The sequence below is a fragment of the Lasiosphaeria miniovina genome (assembly GCF_030549165.1).
Source record: "Lasiosphaeria miniovina strain SMH2392-1A chromosome Unknown B0T26scaffold_8, whole genome shotgun sequence".
Classification (NCBI taxonomy): domain Eukaryota; kingdom Fungi; phylum Ascomycota; class Sordariomycetes; order Sordariales; family Lasiosphaeriaceae; genus Lasiosphaeria; species Lasiosphaeria miniovina.
In genome coordinates, this window is record NW_026848227.1 from 2371313 (window position 1) to 2391795 (window position 20483).

Consider the following 20483-nt stretch of genomic DNA (forward strand, 5'->3'; position numbering starts at 1 on the left):
CCTTCCGCTAGAAGAAGGAAGCCAAGAGCCAGCATGAGAGGGGTACAGCGTGCAGGCAAAAGATCGTTACGACGGCATGAGGCTGAAAGAGAAAATTGGCCGCTTTGCCCAATCGAGGGCGAACGGCCTCGCCTCGACCCGGCGTATTAATAGTAATATTGGATTTTGGGGGACAAACAGAAAAAAACTCCGCGGGCAAAAAAGGGAAATAATTGGGCAGTTTGGATGTGGAATTGTTTGGATATGCATGCACCCATGCAGTATGCGGGGTGGGAAAGAGGAGAAGACGACGAGCCCGGGCTAGCGTCGGGTAGAATGTTGAAAGTTGGAACTCGGCACACCGCTGTGAATCGGAAGATCCGCCAGTGCGCGAACAAGCAGCAGTCAACAGCGCCAAGAAAGGAGCCTTGAACGGCCTAAGATGGACAGCAAACATGCATCGACATGCAACGTTCTCCAGCGCCCCCCACATTTTTGCCTTTCAATATTGTAACCTTTTTTAAGTTCAGCAGCAGCAACAGAGTGGATGCAGCATGCTGCTGTATTACCCGACCTATAATTGAGAATTTATTATTGTCCGTCTTGGCAAGTTTTGCATGGGACATTGGTGGAAACACCACATCAAGGCATCGCGAGTCGCACATCACCATCAGGGGGTGAGGCAAAAAAACAACAGGAATAGCAACAACGTCAAACCAAAGACGCCACTACTAACGAGATGTCTAGATCCGGTCACCCCTACTTTTGTTATCTTCCTTCCATTCCTCTCAGGTTTATGGTATTTGCCCGAAAAGAGCGCTGGCGCTGGCGCTGACCAACTACCATCCCACTTGACCAGCTCCTTCAGAGCGAAGGATGATTTACCTTTTTTTCCTTCTGGTGTCCTTCGACGCGTCTTCTAGAAAGACCAAGGCAGCCAAAAACAGAAAAGAGCCAAACCGAGACTAGAAGGATCAAGGAAGAAAAAAAGAGGCGCAATCGGATTAAGAGTATGACTACTGTGGAGTCATTCGTCACATTTTCCTCTCTTTTTGAAGGATTTCCCCCCATCCATATGACGTGGTCCGGAGTTTGTGAGTTGTAATTGGGCTGGGGGTTGGGCACCTACTACAGGATTCCATCCATTCCTTCCTTCCATCTTCTAGACATGAGGTGCGCACCGGACAGAACAGACGAACGGAGATGGCGGACAGTGAGTGGCTGTATCATGAAGTGCCGCAAGGCAGCATATTATAGCGTGGAGGTCCAGTGTGTGTTTTGGTGCCCGGCCTGCCTGCCGACGGCACGAAACACGCCAACGCAGAGCAATCTCTGGTACGATCTCGCTCGCGCAAGCGGTGAACAAACCCGGGGGAGGAATACGCTAGACATCGAGGCCTGCTCACAAGACGCGTGCACCGCGTGTCGTAGTATGAAACAGTCACGCAAAGCTAAAAGGATGAGGAACAGGCATCTAGTTGGACTCGTTCGTACATGTGTGGAGCATGTGTGTGCATATGTTTCTGAGATTTTGTATTCAGGTGTATTTGTATTTGTCGGTGAATTAATAAGACGAGAAAACTAGACTAATGCATTCTTTGGTATCATTTGTTGAAACGCCTACCCAACGCTCGCCCACAGCCCCGTTGCCCGGTAAAAAAGAGAACTCCCTGTAAAATGCCAAAAAAGAAAACCGCGCCATCCAAATGTGAGTTCTGACCGAAAAAGAGGTGTGTTTGCGTGCATCATTTGTCGTCGCGGCCATCCCAGGCGGCCCACGTATGACTTAATCCCAAACATCGAGCAGCCCCGTCTGCCTATGACAAATGACAAACGCCATTCGTAACATGCATGTACCGTCGTGACAAAAAGTAGAGTGATAATACAGAACTCCATCGAATCAGAACAAGAGGTTCGGTCGTACAGCGAGCAGCTTCCCTGCTCTCGCCTTAGTGCATCATGTCCACGTCGAGGTTGAAGCAGTCGTCCTCGGTGGCTAGGGAGACGTCCGGGGTGAAGATGATGCCACGCCTCTTCCAGTCTCCCCGCTTCATGAAGTAGTCGGTCTCGTTGAGAACGGCCGCCTGGGGCCGCGGGGTAATGACTTCCTGGCTGCTCGGGGTGGCCACATCGTCGTCTGACCCGCTTTCCGATGAGGAGGGCCAGGCGTCGTGGTCGTGGTCGTGGTGCGTAGGCTCCCTCTGGCCGCCGGCAGATGGGTGGCCAAAGCCAAAGTCGAAGCCGTCGTAGATGACCATGGAAGCTTCGGGATGCGAGCGGTGGCTGACTGACGAGAGAGATACGCCATGTGCTGAGCGAGCCTGACGCAGCTCATGTGGCTGATATCTCCTGCTCTCGAGGTTGTTGAAAGCAGGCGCGGGTGCCGGGGCCAGAGGTGGGTGTAGCCTGAGGGGGTCCCACTCGACGGACATGTCTGTCCGGCTTGTCGACGGGCGTGATGAGTCTGTTGACGACCTCGTCATGGAGCTGGCATCGCTTGGTTTCCTGAAGTGAATCTCTCGGCCTCGGGGCATATCCGCCTTGAGAGCCTTCTGGGTCCGGAAGCTGCGGAGTATGCTGCGGTGGTGCGAGTGGTCGTTGTCTATTGTGCAGAACATAGGCATGGCTGCGGTTGTGTGTGTGTGGGTGGTCGTCCAGCAAGATGGACTGGGTTGGGAGATAAGGTTCGAGTTGAGCAGACGATATGGCAGTTATGCTCTCTCTGCCCGGGTCCGGAAGGGGTTTTTGGCTTGAAGGGTTGGATCAAGATGGATGATAACAGCAGCTAATGGTGGTGGCCGGGGCGCGGGGCAGCGGGATATTTAACAAGCTAGGTGGTCCGGAGGTGGACTGGCTGGCTGCAAGTGCCAGGTGGTGGTGGTACCTGACGAAAGCTGCAGATCGCCATGACGACCTAGAGATGGGGGGGTGTACCTTGCAGCGCACGCATGCAAGGCCGAACTAGGAAGATCTAATGCAGAACCAAGGTGATATTGGAGCGTGCGTCTGGTGGCTGACTGGAGGTGTGAGCTGGCCCAGCACTGGCCCGTAACAGGGGACTTTGCTTTTGCTTTGGAGTCTGCACACCATCCGCCCGCTCGACCCATGCAACGCCAACCTTAGTCGCCATGGCTATGGACCGCAATTCTCCAGGTCGGTCGACGCCCGCTACGGAATACCGGGCGAAGCCACATTCGGATGGCCGCTTTGCCTGGAAGGTGCAAGACAAGCCACCACAGCTCAGCTCAGCTGTCAAGATACGGGATTAATACGAACCTGAACACGGATTTTGCACACTTTTTGAAGCAGACTTGCAGAGAGCTCGCCAGAACACGGCTTTTGCAAGCCCTGCAAGCACCGCAACCGCCACAACCTCAGCGAGCCATCGCACATCATCCCAGAGCGCCGCGGCCAGCAGGATGAGATCGCCGCACAAATGGGCGAAGCGTCATCACTCGGACTGGTGCGTTTCGGCATCGGATGAAGGCGGGTGCGATCGAGATCGAGGCGAGCGGTGAGTCCCTCGAAGAAACGAAGCGAAACCCACGCGGTTTTACCCACAGTGCCACACCGCCATAGCCAGCGATCATCTTTCCTCAGTGCAGCCTTGAGCCTTTCGAGGTAGGTACCCCTCATGTTGGTGGGCGACGGATACGTCATGGGTGGATCGCCCTCAGCCAATTTCCTTTTTGTGCTTTCGTGTTTCGCAGCGGAGAGTTTGCCCCTCACCTTCAGGCGTGACTGCTTCCCGGGCCCCCTTCGAGGTCTGCGGGCCGTTCGGCCTGCTGCAAGGATGAACCTGCGAATGGACAAAAGCTTCCGGAGCCACGTCAGAGAGACAGGACGGGCCTCATCTAGCGGCCAGGCAACAGGCGTAGCAGGCAGATCTCGAGGCGCAGAGAAATAACACTCTCTCAAGTCCCGTCTCCCACGGAAAGACAGCATCGATGTTTGCCAGAGCTCGACGGATTGAAGCTTGCTTTCGTCACTCTCTCTCATCACACGGACAGAGCTATTAGTCTGCGGCCGCCCTTGCAGCACGGCAGGATGTGGCCAGGGGGGTGGCAAGTTTCCCGCGTGAGCAAAAATTCTGGGTAGCAGCCAGCTGCTCATGAGACCTCTTTGCCCAGCAAGCCCAGCTCCCCCGCTTCCCATCCGAGCCACCCCAAGCCGGCTCGGCGCCCTTTCGGCAAGTGTTGCTGGCCGTCGTGATTGGAAAGACGGCGGACATGGCCAGATTAGGAACAGCAACCCTCAAGCCCGCTCAGGTACGGATGCGCTAAACATTTTGTGCGTACAGTACCAGCCATGTGGTTGATCCGCTGATCTCCCAGGGGAACATCTGTGCAAGTCAAGTCGTTCATTGGCGCGAGCTTCGCTAGACTGGACACTATTCTCATTATTGCGACGCCTCTTTTTGTCTCTGTTGGGCAAAAGGCCGTGTTCATCCACACCCGTGACAGGTTTTCACACTCATCAGCCCGAAACATGGCGTGGGAGTTCAAAAATGCAGGGCAGTAACATCAGAGACAAAAACCGGAAAAAAGCCAGTCTATCGGGTTTGCGGGAGCCTCACTTTCAGTTTCCGCCCATCGAGCAATTGCTCCGTCATCAGGCCACCGACAGAGAATGATAAAGACCGATAGCCTGGTGATCGGCCACATTTCCCGGAACGACGAACTCCTCGCGTACGTACTCCGTAGTTAAGGAATATTGGATTGCTAAGACCGCCTAGAACACCCAGACCAGGCTCCTCTCCTGTTCTAAAGCCGGGTTTGTGAACCTCTGTCTTGCCGTCCTCACTCTCCCTGCATTCGCTTTCACTCGGCGCTTCGTGATCAAGAATCTAGCCCCATAATTATCCCAGTTAACTAGAGTACGAGGCGTCACCGGACTGTCCGGGAGGAATGATGATGTCTGAGTGGGTGCCCCCAGACCCCGGGTAAAGTTCGTATGTACAAAAAGAGGTACGAAGTAGCTTTGGCATATCTCGTACTACCCAGCATGAGACCTAACAACCTAGGAAAGCGATTTTACTTTCAGCCAGCGTCGCAAGTCAGGTAGGGGTAGGTAGTTCGCCTCTCAAGGGTCCAGGCCGAGGGGCTGATGCCAGGCCAAGCTTTTCACGATATACCACCCTCACATTAGTGAGCTTATTACACGCCACACTCATTGGCGCAGTGGAGTCACGGTCTTGATATCCGTGCGGATGTCAGGACCCGACCGTACCTTTCCAGGATCCGGATCAAGTACACCCAGCAAAGTAGGTAACGGATAGTGAAGCGGCTGAGAGCTGCGCAGGTGCGCAACGCCCTTGGGGCCTAGCCGGCGGACGGGCGAGATGAGATGCTTGCTTACTCACCTTCGTCCCCGTTGTCACCACACCTACCGTACTTTTTTTTTTCTCCAACCCAGACAGTTGTATGGCGGCACACGTAATGGCTGGCATTCCCGTCACCCTCCAAACCAATCCGGTGGCTCGAAAACCACCCAATGGCAAGCCGCCGCTCACACCACGGCACGCGGCTCGCTCAAAATGCCTCTTTCGGTATCCGTACCTACACATGCCCTTCATAAGGTAAGGTAAGGTACGCATCCGTACAGGACTCGGGGAGGGGGCAATCATCTTCTACATCACCCGACCATCACCCGATGGGGAAGAAAGTCGACGGGAGAAACGTTTAAGGCAGGAGCTGCTGCTGAAACACATACGATCATCGTCCCATCTCAAGGTTTGCGTTGCGCGGGGAGCTATGGAGTGCACGAGCAAACATCAAACATGGTGTAAACTATAGCAGCAGCAGCGGGGGCCCTGCCTCCCGAGCCCCATCCGCATGTCCGCATTGACAGTGAGTAAGCCAGTTAGACATACAAGCTTTTGAGCGAGTGGGTACGGTTTGCTTCTGACTAATAAGGTAAGGTAGCTGAGGTCTAAGGAATGTGCGTTTAGGCCCTGGAGCTGTCTGACGTCCAAGCAGGCGGCCAGATACCTTCGTGAACCATAGCCTCGCACTACAAGTCCCCAGCCAGCCTCCCGTCCTCTGAATCCCTCTTCCTTGAACCCGCCGCAATAGCCTCCGCGGGCTGCCCGTCCGAGAGCGGACCCAAAGCTCTGGTGGAGCCCGCAAACGGGCTGAGACAAGGCTGGCGTCTGTGGCATCTGACTCAAAAGTCTAAGATGGTGGGCCTCGGAGGTCGATGCCTCGGCTGCCAGCCTCGAATTGCTGAAACCAGATTCCTATTCCAAAGCCATGATACGCCCGTGAGTCATCCCTGTGATTGTGCCGGCCTGCTGATGATCCAGCGACCATCGAAGTGTACTAGATATAGCCTGGATGAAAGGACAATGTATAGCGAGGCGCGGTGCATCGGCCGCGAAAGCCACACTGCCATGGCCCGAGATATCGCAACGAGATCCCACAAAGGCGAAAATCGAAGGCATCCCATATGGGAACGGCAATATGTGGCTTCTTCACTTCAGCCTTGCCAGACGCAGACACATCCACCAATCCCGGATCTCTGTCGACCGCTGGTGGCAAAGATATCTCGGGAGCGGAGTAGTAGACGGGTTGCCCGTCTTCCGGCACACGTTCCCCGGCCCTTTCTCCTTATTCTTTTCGTCGTCCCTTATTAATCTTCATCAGACAACTCCGTCAGATTCTCCAGCCAGCCGCTTGACCCTTCTCTGCTCCCAGTTGTCGATGTCTTTTGCGGCTAGTCTCTGAGAGGAGGGCAACGAGGCTGTGTGTCAGCAACGCATTCCTGAACATTTAGACTACCAAGGCGTTTTGACGGTGGGCATGGCCCCCCGTGTCATTTTCCTTTACGGGTCAGAATAATATGGAACTCACATAATATTCGTCCTTCATGTCCACCTTGCGCTTGGTCTTGCCCACGCCCAGCTCCTCGTCGCGCGTCATCTGCCGCACCTTGCGGTCCTGCCTTTCGTAGCGGATCGCCGTCGCCGGCGTCAGTGCAAAGGAGCCGCCCACGATGACGGTCAGGAAGGGAAGTCCAAAGAGCAGGAATGGCCGCTTCGCCATCATGGCGCGGTACCGCGCGCCCACGTTGCCTGGGTCGCCTGGGATGCGATACTTGCGGCTGGGGAAGACGGGCGCCATGCTTCTTTTTCCTCTCCCGGATTCCGTCTCTTTCGGATGGAATTTGGAATCGTTATCGTTCCGCCACACGGGAGTCGAGGGGCAGTGCCGGAGCGAAGGAGGAAGAGGAATAATAATATGACCAGTCGTGCTGCGGTAACAGAGTCCGAGTACGATCGGATTTAGGGGGCTGTTGCAATGACGAAAGCTCAAAGCAAAAGCTCAATTCAATCAAGCATGGGTGACACTACCGATTGGCTGATGCGCAAGGAAGCTGCGGTCCCAGCGGGATCTTCCACGTGATACGTAAATTTAGTCCAGGGTTAGGGTTCTATCGAGCAACTCTGTCTCGAACTACACTTCACTCCAAAGTCTCCGTTACAACGCCATACAGCCCTTTGCTCGATCTTATATAGACTCAATACTCTTACTCTCTTTATTTCTATTTTATACCGAAACCTTAGAACTTCAGACATTGTTTGAATCAACTACGGCATACACACGGCTTGTGGAGAGAGGAAACGGAGCGCACTCTCCACCTCGTCTCCATCGTGTGGACCTAATATCCAGCAAGACGGAACAAAGTAGACATCAACAGCAGGAACAATCCAGTTAGCATCAGCCCGTATGGTCTAGTGGTATGACGTTCGCCTCACATGTCACCAAATGTGGTCGCGACAGGTCCCAGGTTCGAGCCCTGGTGTGGGCATTCCTTTTTGTCATCCTCGGCGTTCAGAGACAACTGTCCGCGGTATGAAGTTGATGAGTGCAAATGACTATCTCTATTAAAAAGGATGTTTTCGGCTAGGTAGACCGTTCTGGGGCCGCGGGTGGGAACGATAATGAGAAAAGACTGGTGGGGCAGCTTGTTGGCAATTTGTCGAAGATTGGGACTGGATTGTGAAGGCGGATAGCCGCCTTACATGCATATAACCCGTGGGCGCCCGGGCGAAAGCCATGGCGAAGGTGTTGACACAACCCAGAATTTGACCACCACGGCCCACATCCCTCCTATATAGGTAACAGTTATGCCACGTACTAGCACATACGGCCATGGATGGTGGAGAACTCGGGATCCCGTCCGCTCTCCCATAGATAAGCCGCTAATCGTGATGTTATATGCGTGTTATGAGGGATGGAAGAAGAAAGAGGGCGCGTTTGGCGTATGCGGGCCAAAACAGACCTCTTGACATTGAGGCTAGCGCAGTCATCCAACCCGTAATCTGGGCAAAAAGGGGGGAGCTTGGCATGCCCTACCCCCCTGCCCGGGCGGGCGTAATTTGTTGACGATAGTGGGTCTAGTTGACATTTTCGGCCAACCTTGCAACTTTCGCAGCCCCGCCAGGCCGTAAGTCGCAGCTGCTTTGCGGTAGGGGCCAACAAGGGCCTCACCCCCCGGCATAATTAGGCACCGTTCAGGGTGGCCACTGCCATAGCCAAAGACGAAGAAGACGTGATGCAGCATGTGATTCCTGTCATCTGCGGCCCAAGACAAGCCGGTCACCCGATGGCGAGGAACACGCTGTTCGGACACCTCAAGCCGCTCACCGACGGCACGATTGCACCAGCCAAGCCGGACCTCTACTACGCCCCGCATCCCGACCAACTCCTAAAGCCATTCGCAAGCAGGATTTTGGTGGTGGTGATGTTTTTCTTGGTGTTGAGCCCCGCTGACCTAGCTCTCGCTCCTTCCCGGCCGGCCGTGGCCCGCCGGTAGCGTCTTTCCTTCCTTTCATCGTTCAATCTCCCCACCTTCCTTTCAGCGTTGGATATTACCGTCATATGATTGCAAGACTGGATGTCTGCTATATAACGACTCTGGGCTCGATCGTCGACCAGCTGGGAAAACTAGAATTGAGGATTGTGTGGGAATTAGAAGATGAACCTGGCAGCACATATCCGTTTGTTTCAGCTACCTGATTTAAGCCGTTTGAAAGATTGGAGTGGTCCGAATTACTGACCACTGCAAGACTTTTAGTTTTAACCCAGTCACAAAAGTGCTGGAGGCAGTTGAGGGGCTGTTGGCTTCACATGAGAACCCCAAACAACCAACTCAACCTCAGTGCCGTACACCCTCCACGTTGCAACTGCCGTGGTTAATTTGAACGAGCGTAATATTCTGTTTGGTCAGCTCGTGGTAGCTACGATACAGGGTTGCTTACTAGGAGCCATCTACAGTGAGGAAACTCTGGTTCGATATAATGTTTATACAATTCAGGAAAGAATGGGATCATGGCTCGTTGTGATGGGCTCATTGTGATATCCGTCCATAGTCGAGCACACATCTATTCTCAAGTAACGTGATAGCAGCTTCCTCTTAGCCTGGAATATTACCCAATCTTCGGAAAGCGTAACTCGAAGTCGGAAAGCGCAACTCGAAGTCGGAAAGCGCAACTCGAAGTCGGAAAGCGCAACTCGAAGTCGGAAAGCGCAACTCGAAGTCGGAAAATCAAAGACTACAAAAGGAGCAAACCCCCGCGGCCAGAACCCAACCTCGTTTCCCACCCTTCGATCTTCAGCAGCAGCAGAAGCAGCAGAAGCAGCAGCAACATCACCACCACCACTACCAGTAGCAGAAGCACCAGCACCAGCACCAGCACCAGCACCAGTACCAGCACCAGCACCAGCACCAGCACCAGCACCAGCACCAGCATCAGCACCAGCAGCAGAAGCAGCAGCAACACCACCACCACCATTACCAGCAGCACCAGCACCAGCAGAAGCGCCAGCACCAGCACCAGCACCAGCACCAGCACCGACAGCAGCAGCAACACCAGCACCAGCACCAGCACCAGCACCAACAGCAGTAGCAGCAACAATGGCTCTTTCCGCCGAGGCGTCCGCCGCCGCCGCCGCCTGGGCCTCCCTCGGTGCCACAGTCCTCCAAATGGTCGTCGAGTTTGTGCGCTGACTGTATGGCGTCCACACCATCACCTCCGCCGCCTCCGCTGCCGCTGCTGCCGCCACCACTGCCGCTGCTGCCGCCACCACTGCCGCTTCCGCCGCCTCCGCTGCCGCTGCTGCCGCCACCGACGCCGCTGCTGCCGCCACCCCTACCGCCAACGACGCCTCCGCTGCCGCCAACGCCGCCACCACTACCGCCAGCGCCGCCAGCACCACCGCCAACGCCGCCAGAACCACCGCCAACGCCGCCGCCGCCAACGTGACAGCCCTCCAAGAGCGCGTAGCTGTGCTGGAGCAGCAGGAGGTGGACCGCGCGCCTCGGTCGACCGAGCAGGAGCAGAGCCTGCAAATTCTGCTAGAGCGGGTACAGCAGCTAGAGCAGAGCCTACAAGGTCTGCTAGAGCGGGTGGAGGAGCTGGAGGCCCCGGTACGTTCCCTGGCGGCCGATCCCCCCCGGGCCACCGGCCCAACAATTGCCAGCGGCCTCCGGGCCTCAGGACGAGGACGAGGACAAGGACGAGGACAATGAAGAGGACGAGGAAGACGACGACGACGATGATGTCGATAACAAGAGGAATATACTTTTAAATCTAATACAATTACTTACGCCTGATGGCGTTCCTTGCTCACTATCTAGGAAGCTGAACACGTTTTGTCCCTGGGATTGCTTTGTTTTGCTCCCTGATGGCGTCCGCGAATGTTGAGTGATCCCACAGTGGATGATGAGGACGAATTTAGTCAAAGTGAGGATGAGGTCAAACATAGCCACAGGTCCACTAGCCACAAGTGGCTAGTGATTTGCACAGCCCCACGGCCAATGACACGGGAGCCTGGCGCACATGCAATTGTGATGCGCCACGAGCCATTACGATCCTTATACTCTACACATATTGAACATCTGTTGACGCGTTCTTTCTGAGCGCCTCTAAAAATGCGAGCTGGCAACACTTGAGCGGAGATGCAGGCTGATACAAAATCTCAGTCAAATCAGCCTAGATGGTCATATAGTAAAGTAGAATGAGAGAAACAGTTGGCAAAGAAGCACCATTGCTCTTTCTTTGGGGCAAAAGCAGCCATTTATCAAAGGACTTTCTCAATTGCTTCTACGATTTTGTAAACCGTTTCGAAGCATTTCAGCTCGGCGGCGCCCAGTCATGTTTCCCCGCAGTTCTCCTCCCTTTTCAAGAGGGCGTGGGTGTTAGTTAACCCAGGATTAAGCCCGCTACACTAGATTTCGGCTGGGCAGAAAAGCAGTATGCGTTATTACGAAATTTCGTTGAAGATGTACGCCGATCTATATACAGAGGCAATTCTAAAATTCACTATATGATTTTCTGCTCCGTCTTTCGAGAGGAATACCCGTCCAAGGGCTACTATCGCCAGTGCTAAGACGACGAGAAAGAACAATCATCAAAAAATCTCTGGGATGTGAGTGGATCAATTTTACCTAACGTCTAGTAGTTCTCAATTACCCATCCACCTTGCCGAAGGTCAAACAAACCAGAGCAATCTTCCTACTTACTAGTGTGTGGTTATTCCGACGTTCAATTGTGATAAAAGTAACGCCTGGGTGCCCGATACGGCGTCCTGTGTTCTGCCCCAAGAACCGTTATTCTAGAAGACATATCGATACCGTTTTCCAGAATGGTGCCGATAGTAGTTCTCACAAGATCTATCGGCGCACCACAGTGCATGAAGACTTTCTTCATCTCCAGGTCCTAGATTGTAAGATTCTGGGTCCAGTGCCTCATACCAGTCTGTCGTTGGCCTGTTGGGATTTGCGACGTCGAAACCGACTACAAATGTGCGGCGGTATATCACCTGGATCTCCCCACAATAGCATGGTTTAATCAATCCAACGAATGCAACGCATGTTTTTTTTGACACGACCACCTCCATATGAAAAGACAGAGGTGGTATGCGTAAATCGAGATGGCGGCGAGGATCCAAGACTGAGAGATGCGTCCGAACGACAGCTTTCTTCTCCACGGCAAATTGGAGACAGTTGCCAATCGAGTTTGTCAGAGCCGACGTATCGTATACAAGAACAGTAATTGGGATCAACGTATGCCGTAATGGCGGATCGACCGGCCTTTAGATCGGAGACAAGAAATTGGCCAGCATCCTGGTAAGTTTCTTCAAGGTCTCTGCGCAAATCGTTGGCTGTGTACGCTCCTGATCTCATCGGCCGAGCGGGCAGGTGGGCGTTCCAAAGGAGGTTTAAATGTAAAAGATTCTTTGGCATCTTCACAATGCCCAAGCAGACCACGCTGAGAGTTTGGCGTTGCACCTTGCACGGGACGCTCTGGTGATGAGCCGAGCAGATTGGTGTCGGCGGGACGACGGATCCGTATCTGCCCTTGTCCTCAAAGTCATGCTGGTCCGCCCAGCTTCTGATGTTGCTCCAGCGGATGACGACATGTCGGCAGACACGCAAGTAGCCTTCGTGCGCGGTACAGATACGGTTGCTGCTACTACTAGCTAGCTCGCCGGCGCAACCGAGTCTTTGCGAAGCCGAGAATAACGCTCTAGGATGATTCTGCTTGCAACCGGCGCAGTAAACTTGCTCGGCCATCAAGGCCCAGTACTTTTCGTGCTTCAATCCTAGCTGACGTACGTGGCGGCACTGGGAACAATATTGATCTCTGAGGAGGAGCGAGACGAGCTGCTCCGATAATTTGGGGGTTGGAGCTGGCCAAGGAACGTCTCTATGCCGAGGTAGAAAGGGTTCGATGCTTTGCGATCTGAACTCGTGGGCGCCAAAAAGTCGCATGAAAACGCGCGAGCTTCTTCGCAGACACTGGAGGCCTATCCAATCGACGCGGCCCATAATATCTAGTAGCAGCTCGTCCGGCAATCGACATAGCGGGCTTAATGTCAGGTTGTAATAAGAAGCAGCCACCAAGGGATCTAATCCTTGGGCGATCAGACTAGCTTCGGGTAAGACAAGGTCGGCGATAGGGCTGCCTTTTGGCGGCTGCCAGTCGAGTTTTGTGACCTGGATAGAGCTACCTCCGGGCGCTTTATCAAGTTCTGCACCCAAGGCAAGATGATTGGTATGTATCGGCTACCCAAAGGCATAGCATGTGAGGTATGAAGAGGACCCTCCTAGTAGACACTGCTAGTAAGGGTTGTAAGGCTGATTTCTGGCTGACAGTATGCTCATGAGGGAATGGATGGAAGAGAAAAGGACAACCAAAGCGACGACGTACCAACCTATTGTTAAATATACGTACTTTATCACATATTGCGCCACAGGCACAATTTTTAACTTTTTTTCGGGAAAATTAAACATTGGAGTCTTCCACTCTTTTGAATTCGGCACAGCATGAATGAAATACGGGTGGGCTCGTGGGTCCCGTGACAGAAGCTTTTTGGCGTCTCCGTGAGTTTCACTCTGGGATTTGTCGGCAACACGGATATTTGGGGCTCGGCGCCGTTAAGACTTTTTGGGACTGAAGCCATGCAATGTATCTAAATGTGAAAGCCTGAATGGATGTATGGAGTGCCCACATCGTAAGAGAACACCCCTGCCCTAAACCCAACCCAAACGTACCCTATTTACCAAAAACTGGGGCTCAGCCAACGAAAAGAGAACCTCAAGTCTGGATCGAGAAGCCGGAAACTTTTCCTTGTTGGCTTTGTGAGCGGTCGTTTCCCAACACGAAAGGCCGCAGTCAATACGTTACGGTAACTGTTGGAATGACGCGCTAGTCAGCCACAGAGGTGGCGGTTGTGGCGGCGCAGGGCCACAGATTCCATATAAGTAGCCTACGGCCACTTCCACCTTCTGCCTTCTAGATATACACAGACATGAACAAATCCACCACTTGAACCACCAGTTTTCGGCGTGCAGTTACGCCCTGTTGGTTCCAGTACTGATACCTGGTGATTCCAACACTGATCAGTGGTTAATTCACCACCGTTGGGACAACAGTCCACGCTACAGATCAGCAAGGATCGAACAGAAGAGACAGTGCCTTGGGGAACGGTCGACCCGAAGGCTGGCCCTCCCTACGAACCTGTGCTAAGGAAGGCATCCTCAATTACGGAAGAGACGGTACAACGGAGCATTCGTGCCTCGAATCTCAACCGCAGCCTGAGAGCCTTCGAATCTACGGAAGAAGTGGCCGTGACCGTCTCCCTGGCGTCACCTAGCCGTAGAGCGTCTACCACGCAACAAGCCCTGGAAAACAACCTTCCAGGCCAACCATAACAACGACCTACACGTTGAACACTTATTCTTTTGCCTTCATCCATTCTTTTACCTTTATTCATTCTTTTCTACCCTCATTCATTCTTTTCCACCTTCAGTTATTCCATTCTACCTTGATTCATCCAGCTTCATTTCTTCGGCCCTTTTTTCAACATTCCTTCATTTTTCCGCCCCTTTTTCAACATTCCTTCGACTTCCAACCTTCCAGGCCGATCAACGGCCTATCCCTTCTTTCCAGGCCAGTCAACGGCCCATTCCAACTTTCCAGGTCAGCCAACGGCCCATTCCAACTTTCCAGGCCAGTCAACGGCCCAGTCCATTCTTTCTAGGCCAGTCAACGGCCTATTCCATTCTTTCTAGGCCAGTCAACGGTTCATTCTGGCTTTCCAGGCCGGTCAACGTGTAAGGAAAGAACCCCCAACCCACACACACGACCAACTCGCACGCGTACCGAGCGGGCCAAGATCTCACTCCTTTGTCAATGGCCCGCCCTGCACTCTGTCATGTATATAAGCAGTGACCCTCGCCCCTTCCTTTGCGAGGGCCAGGTTGAAGTCTCTTACCAATACCAGTCATTGCTCGCTCTCTTCAGTACCTTCATTGTGACCACCTTGATCAGGCGTACCTGCCTTCACTTACACTCGGCTGGGGGGTAACGGGGGGTTGATGGTAAATACTCGGCTGAGGGCTAGCAGGAGGTTGGCCTTGTTGTTGGAAAGGTATTTACTTACTGTGTGCCCATAATTTCCGAGTTACTCGAGCCCGGGGGCATAGTCTTTAACGGGATTGATGCACGAAAAATAAATACTAGCCTAGAAGGCCTAGATTTATTTTGTTGACCAGTGAGGCAAAAAACGGAGCTGGCTTTATTAGAGGAGCTACGATCGGGCTTACGGAATTTGACCTCATCATGCTATGTATTAACCGGGCAGCTGATATCACTAGGAGATAGAGTAGGTGTTTCCGGGCAGTGAGCGAGGAACAAACGTACGCTGCTAGTTTGACATCGGAGCCTATCCGACTCTGCAGAGCAGTATGGATGCGAGAATATGTCAAACGTAGACACTGATTTCAGTTGCGAAACACTGTAGAATTGATAAGCGTATAACGGACTAGGCTATGGCGAGAACGGGTATGGAGGCTGCTGGCAATCCTCGAGATAAGAGGGCATCGACAATGCACAAATAGCTACAGAGAGCGTAGAGCGGACGAATGATTTGAGTCTTTGACAAGCCGGCGGCCGACGCCAGATATGCGCTTTCCGTCTACAGCTATACCACGTGTAAGGCCCGGGGCCCAATATCCTAGAGGAAGTTGAACGTAGAACATGTGCTGTACAGCCTCACGTAAACTGCCATGCATATCCTCAGAGCGCTCATAAAATAGTGTTAACAAGACAAGTTGTCGCCATACTTATCTTGGCCGAGAGAACAGAGGGCAGTTGCAACGCCGAAACGGACCAGAGCCGGCAGCAAGCCGGGACCAACAACTGGGTTAAAAGGGCACTATCCAGGTGCAGACACACAAGGCACAGGCAGGCACGCGGTTTGGATATCAATCAGGATGCAATTCACCTGCCACCCCCTCCTCGCCGACGCGGCATTTCTGCTATCTACAATGCTAGAGTACACAAATAAAAAGAAAGTCGGAACCCGAGACGTCCGTCTAGAGTACGGAAAGGTCGCCGAATTTCTCCTGTTGTCGTTATTAGTAATTGGTCCAAGGATGGTATATATCTCACCCTTCTTGACTCGTGAAGCCCGAGTTGAAAACGGAGATTTGACGCAGAGCGAGCAGAACGCACCTTGTATCCCGGAACTGACCAGCGGCCCTTGGAGACAAGCTGGGATGTCTTCTCGTCGATGGACGGCTCGGCGGCCGCAACTTCGTCCTAGTCAAACCAATCAGCGTCGCTCCAACAAAAAAAGGCGAGGCAGCGGCAGCAGCGGCAGCAGCGGCAGCGAAATACCGCAGCAGCCGCCACAGCCCAGCCCAGCCAGAACATACCACGGTGAGGTCTTCAAACGGCCGCGCGGTCTCGATGTTGGTGAGCGTCTTTTCGAGGTCCTTGAGCTCCAGGTCGACCTTGTGCTTGGTGGCCTCTGCGTTCTTGACGGCCTCGACCTCGAAGGCCTCAATGGCCTTGAGCTGGCGGCTGACGTCGTACGAGGCAGGCTTGAAGGCGGTGAAGCGCTTCTCGATCTCGTCTACGACGGCGCGGTTCTTCAGGACGCTGCGGTAGTGCGAAAAGTCGACCTGGGTCGGCTGCTCCGACAGCACCTGCAGCTTGCGGCGGGCGTCGTCATTGCGCTTCTTGAAGGCCTGAAGCCCCGCGACCGTCTGGCCGCGCAGGCCGAGCGACGTCGTGACTTTCGCCCAGTCGAGCTTGAGAGCTGCGCTTCGTGGCTATTCGCGAGGGGGAGATTAATTAGCTCAGTCGTTTTCTTCTCCAGGCCAAGAATGACGAGACAAAAACGGCGCCGCCCGCGACGGTTCGAATTGGCTGTTCAAACGTCACCGAAAAAGGCGATGTCGAATCTTGGAATGCTAAATTGAGTAGGTGCACTTACTGCGGCCATTGTGTTGTTGGGTGGCGGTGATCGAGGGGATGACGAGGGATTCGCTGTCGTTCGTTCGCTTGTTCGGCAAAGTGAAGCTGCAAAGTCCTGGGCCCCAGGCGCGAGCTTTAATCACGTGACTCCACCCCACGGCAAGATCGAACCAGGCATGGAATGGAATTAATCACCGCCAGGTTTAGTGCCCACTTTTGGGCCAACATCAAACATACCAAAGGTGTCTAGGTAGTATTGTATTGTACTCGGGATGTCGACAAACAGTATGTAATGTATGCTCTCTTGTTATGGCTGGCCAGTGAATGTTACAGAACACTAGGACCCGCAAGGGTTAGCTCCGTTCAGCGGCCAACATCTCTAACCAAGACACGACAAGGAGGCATTTTTACAATGTCACGTTTACTACGGTAGTACTCAAAGATCACGCTGGATGCCCAATCATTGATGTATTGTGTCAGTGAAATATGTCGGTTTCATATCGTAAATTCACGATCACTCCTAGTCTAGTGGTGTCCGCTACATTACGACCAGCAAGCTAGAAATACTCGACGCCCACCCGGCGGGGAACTGCCTAGACACTCAATGCCATAATCGAGTTCACTATGTCGTTGTCGTTCTCCTTAAGTGCCTTGATGGCCTTCTTGCGGGAGACGCTCGCCTGGGCCATGACAAGCTCAATATCCTTGTCTTCAATGCCCTCGGCGTCAACCTCCTCGCCGTCGTCGTCGTCCTCCTCCTTCTCGTGGTCGTGGCTGTGGCTGTGGCCGGCGTGGTCGTGGCCGGCGTGGTCGTGCTCGCCAGTCTGGCTGGCAAGCTGCTGAGCAGCGGCGGCCTGGGCACTGGCGTTAAGATCCTCAATCTTGGCCTCACCAAAGACGATGTACGTGTTGCTGTTAGGAGACTTGTACACCTCTGGGTTGTTGATAACGAAGAGGATCTAGTTGGGCTCTCGTTAGCTGACTGAACCCCTCTATCTCAATCGGGAGAATCGGAGCACGTCCGCCTCTCATTCCTAGACTCACATTCTTGGGGCGTCTCAGAGTGACGCGGGTGATGCCTGGTACACGGGTAAGGTGCAGCTTCTCCATGGCCTTGCGAGCCTTCTTCTCGTTCCTAGAGTGGATCACGGCGGTCGAACCGGCGGGGAGGCTCGAGTCACCGGCCTCAATCTCGGACTCATCGCTGCTATCATCGTCAAGCTCCTCGACGGTGACCTTCTTGGTCTCGTCATCCGGAAGCTCTTCGACTCTGGGGTTGGCCATTTTGGAAGCTAGAGGTGGAACTGGTCAGCTTCTTCGCGCACAAAGCGTTGGTTCACCGCTCGCGCCGCAAAGGGCAGCCGGACCAATTGCCGAGGGGAAGATAAGAAACGCTACTGGAACGGCTCGACTTCCATACTCACACTGGTGCAGAAATCGCCGCTGATTACTGGTTTGCCGGGGTTGAATGAGCGAGCAGGACGTGGTGTAGAGAAAAAGTTCGGTATCCAAATTTCTGGGTAGGGCTTTGCGAGCACACCAGATGTTAACTGCGCTAGCCCCAATCGGGAAATCTAAGTTAACGAGGGGCCAGCCAGCACGCAACAGATATCCATACAATCAACCCTTGGGGCAAACTCAATAGATACACATAACAGAGCTTCCTGAGCTGCATATGCGGCTTATTTTGCTCGCATTTGGTATTCATTATGTACTGCACTACGCTCTAGGATACGGAGTGGGCTGGGCATGACGCCGTGTTCACTCCGGCGGCCGAATCAAATGGGCAAATGATTCGTAGGTCAGAATGGGGGGTCATTTGTTTTAGCTTAATTTCGCATTTTCCATATGACGCCGGTCACCTTGACGAATGTGACATACAGATCTTCCGAAAGCGACGCAAAGGAGAATCCAGCAACCCTAATGCTGAGGTTCATGCAGACCGTTCCAGAATACCCTCCCCAGGATCCATGCCCACCCAACGTTCTTCTCTCCCTTCACAAGCCTTGCGAGCTTTATGCCTTGGTGGCCTTGACCTTGACCAGAGCCTTGTGCTCCTCGAACCGTCTCTGCTTCTTCAACCGCATAACCTTGAACCGATCGAAGTCGGAGAGCGCCTGGCGGCGCTCCTGCTTGACCTGCTTCTTCGCCCAGTTGGTCTCCTTCCACTTCGCGTCGATCTCCGACTTCTCCCAAGCCTTCTTGACGGCTCCAGACCGCGCGCCGCGGGGAAGCTTCTCGATGAAGAGGGGTGTGAGAAGGGTGTTGGCGAAAGAGACCTCGCTGCGGGCGGTGGCGAGTCTGGGGTCTGCAGAAGGTCCATCGACAAGTGCCTGATGCCACGAGTTTAGTCTTGTCCAATTCCATATCCAGTGTCTTCGCGATCCGCGGCCGTGGGCTCTTAACATACGCGCTTGTGGTCGATAATCTCGACGATGACAGCCAGGCTGCCCGTCTCAAGCTTCAGGACGCGTCCGACCTCGATGCGGCGCCATGAGCTGGCTCCGACTTGAAGTTCTGCCATTTTATCGTCTTCTGAGGTTCCGTCGAGTTAGTGGTTGGGACCTGACGAGATGCACGCAAAATTGGTTTTCGGCGGGATGCGCAAGTTCGAGGGAAAAAGAGCGACTGTCGAAATCCCTAAATGTGCTGGGGAAAATTTGTCATGCGTACCTTGGATGCTGTTACGAGGCCTCAAAGAATCCAAGTCATGCCTATGCGTCGATATCTAGACCAATTTTTGTGTGCGCTCTGGAATCGGCAGGGCTCGATGAAAATTTGCGGAACCACTGGGATTCCGGTTCCGGGTCTCCAAGTATTTCAGCCACAAATGAGCTTAGTGCGTGGGGCGCATTAGGGTTCCTTGGCGCTGTGGCTTCGATTCTGGAGTGAGACAGCCCACTAGCCTCAGCTTCTTTTGTATGTCCATCACCCCGATTGATCCTAATTTCAGTTTCTAACATTCTACTCTCCCTCTGCAGACACTACGGAAATGACGCCGCAAGCCCTCCTTGATCTCCATTACGAGTCTTTGTACAGATCAAGGAGAAGCTCCGATCTAGAATAGCCCTGGGAGGGTTTTGGCAAGGAAATTGGCCCGGAAAGCCTTGTCGGGGCATTTGCAACAGGGGGAGAAGGCCTTAGACTTCGGCTCGGGGCAATTGAGCCTTTTGCGAGAGACAAAACTCCACGCTAACAAATGAATGGTACTGATGCATCCTTGTCCGTGTTGCTTCTTATTGACGGCCCTATCAATAGCATGCTCTTAGATTTAATTCCAGCGCTGAGTCGACTGTGCTTCCGCCACCAGCACATATCGGTTTGCGTGTTCAACGTTGTACTGCATCCAATCGACCGCCGCACACGGACTTGGACAGGAATTTCGCCGGTTCCTCCGGTCCGAGCATTGCTCATTCAACAACGCCAAGAGTTTTGTATCGATCTTCCCGCAATGTTTGACGTTGATCACTTGGTTGTTACATTTCACTCCGGCTTGGCAACTCGATCTTGGGAAGACAAGTCCCCTCTCCCGCTCAGCTCTTCGGCCTCAGAGTTATCGCCCTCAGGGATCAACGTGTCAGGACCGCCCGCTTAGAGAGTTGCCGACGACTGTGGCTTTGTCCGGCACAGACCTATTCGTCGATTCTTTACCTTGCTCGGTCCAAGGTGGAGGCTTGTAGCGTCGTGAAGCTCAGCCTTTTTGCGAGGCATAAGCAAATGATGCGTAATGTAC

The 20483-nt window shown here is 53.6% G+C and overlaps 5 protein-coding genes and 1 non-coding gene across 6 annotated transcripts; 1 reads left to right on the forward strand and 5 right to left on the reverse strand.

Annotated features, from left to right (window-relative positions):
- Nucleotides 1-1691: 1691 nt before the first annotated feature.
- Nucleotides 1692-2917, reverse strand: B0T26DRAFT_504917 (uncharacterized protein). The gene is made up of 2 exons (XM_060435385.1): nt 1829-2917; nt 1692-1719 (listed from the first exon to the last, which is right to left on the reverse strand). Exon 1 carries the CDS (start codon nt 2601-2603, stop codon nt 1929-1931), a length of 675 nt encoding a protein of 224 aa, XP_060290415.1. The 5' UTR covers nt 2604-2917; the 3' UTR covers nt 1692-1719; nt 1829-1928.
- A 3702-nt stretch (nt 2918-6619) lies between these two features.
- B0T26DRAFT_658148 (cytochrome c oxidase assembly protein COX16-domain-containing protein) lies at nt 6620-7100 on the reverse strand (the record flags this gene model as incomplete). The annotated part of the gene is made up of 2 exons (XM_060438842.1): nt 6620-6700; nt 6831-7100. 2 exons carry the CDS (start codon nt 7098-7100, stop codon nt 6620-6622), a joined length of 351 nt encoding a protein of 116 aa, XP_060290416.1.
- Nucleotides 7101-7700: 600 nt separating this feature from the next.
- Nucleotides 7701-7788, forward strand: B0T26DRAFT_t249. Its single transcript has one exon. It is a non-coding gene; the product is annotated as a tRNA-Val (tRNA).
- A 7533-nt stretch (nt 7789-15321) lies between these two features.
- Nucleotides 15322-17225, reverse strand: B0T26DRAFT_731890 (uncharacterized protein). The gene is made up of 3 exons (XM_060443072.1): nt 16770-17225; nt 16207-16605; nt 15322-16090 (listed from the first exon to the last, which is right to left on the reverse strand). Exons 1-3 carry the CDS (start codon nt 16776-16778, stop codon nt 15812-15814), a joined length of 687 nt encoding a protein of 228 aa, XP_060290417.1. The 5' UTR covers nt 16779-17225; the 3' UTR covers nt 15322-15811.
- A 118-nt stretch (nt 17226-17343) lies between these two features.
- B0T26DRAFT_658503 (nascent polypeptide-associated complex subunit alpha) lies at nt 17344-18034 on the reverse strand (the record flags this gene model as incomplete). Its single annotated transcript, XM_060438875.1, has 2 exons — nt 17344-17709; nt 17795-18034. 2 exons carry the CDS (start codon nt 18032-18034, stop codon nt 17344-17346), a joined length of 606 nt encoding a protein of 201 aa, XP_060290418.1.
- A 319-nt stretch (nt 18035-18353) lies between these two features.
- On the reverse strand, nt 18354-19426 carry B0T26DRAFT_505180 (ribosomal protein L14-domain-containing protein). The gene is made up of 3 exons (XM_060435386.1): nt 19424-19426; nt 19161-19282; nt 18354-19083 (listed from the first exon to the last, which is right to left on the reverse strand). Exons 2-3 carry the CDS (start codon nt 19272-19274, stop codon nt 18766-18768), a joined length of 432 nt encoding a protein of 143 aa, XP_060290419.1. The 5' UTR covers nt 19275-19282; nt 19424-19426; the 3' UTR covers nt 18354-18765.
- Between the last annotated feature and the right edge of the window lie 1057 nt (nt 19427-20483).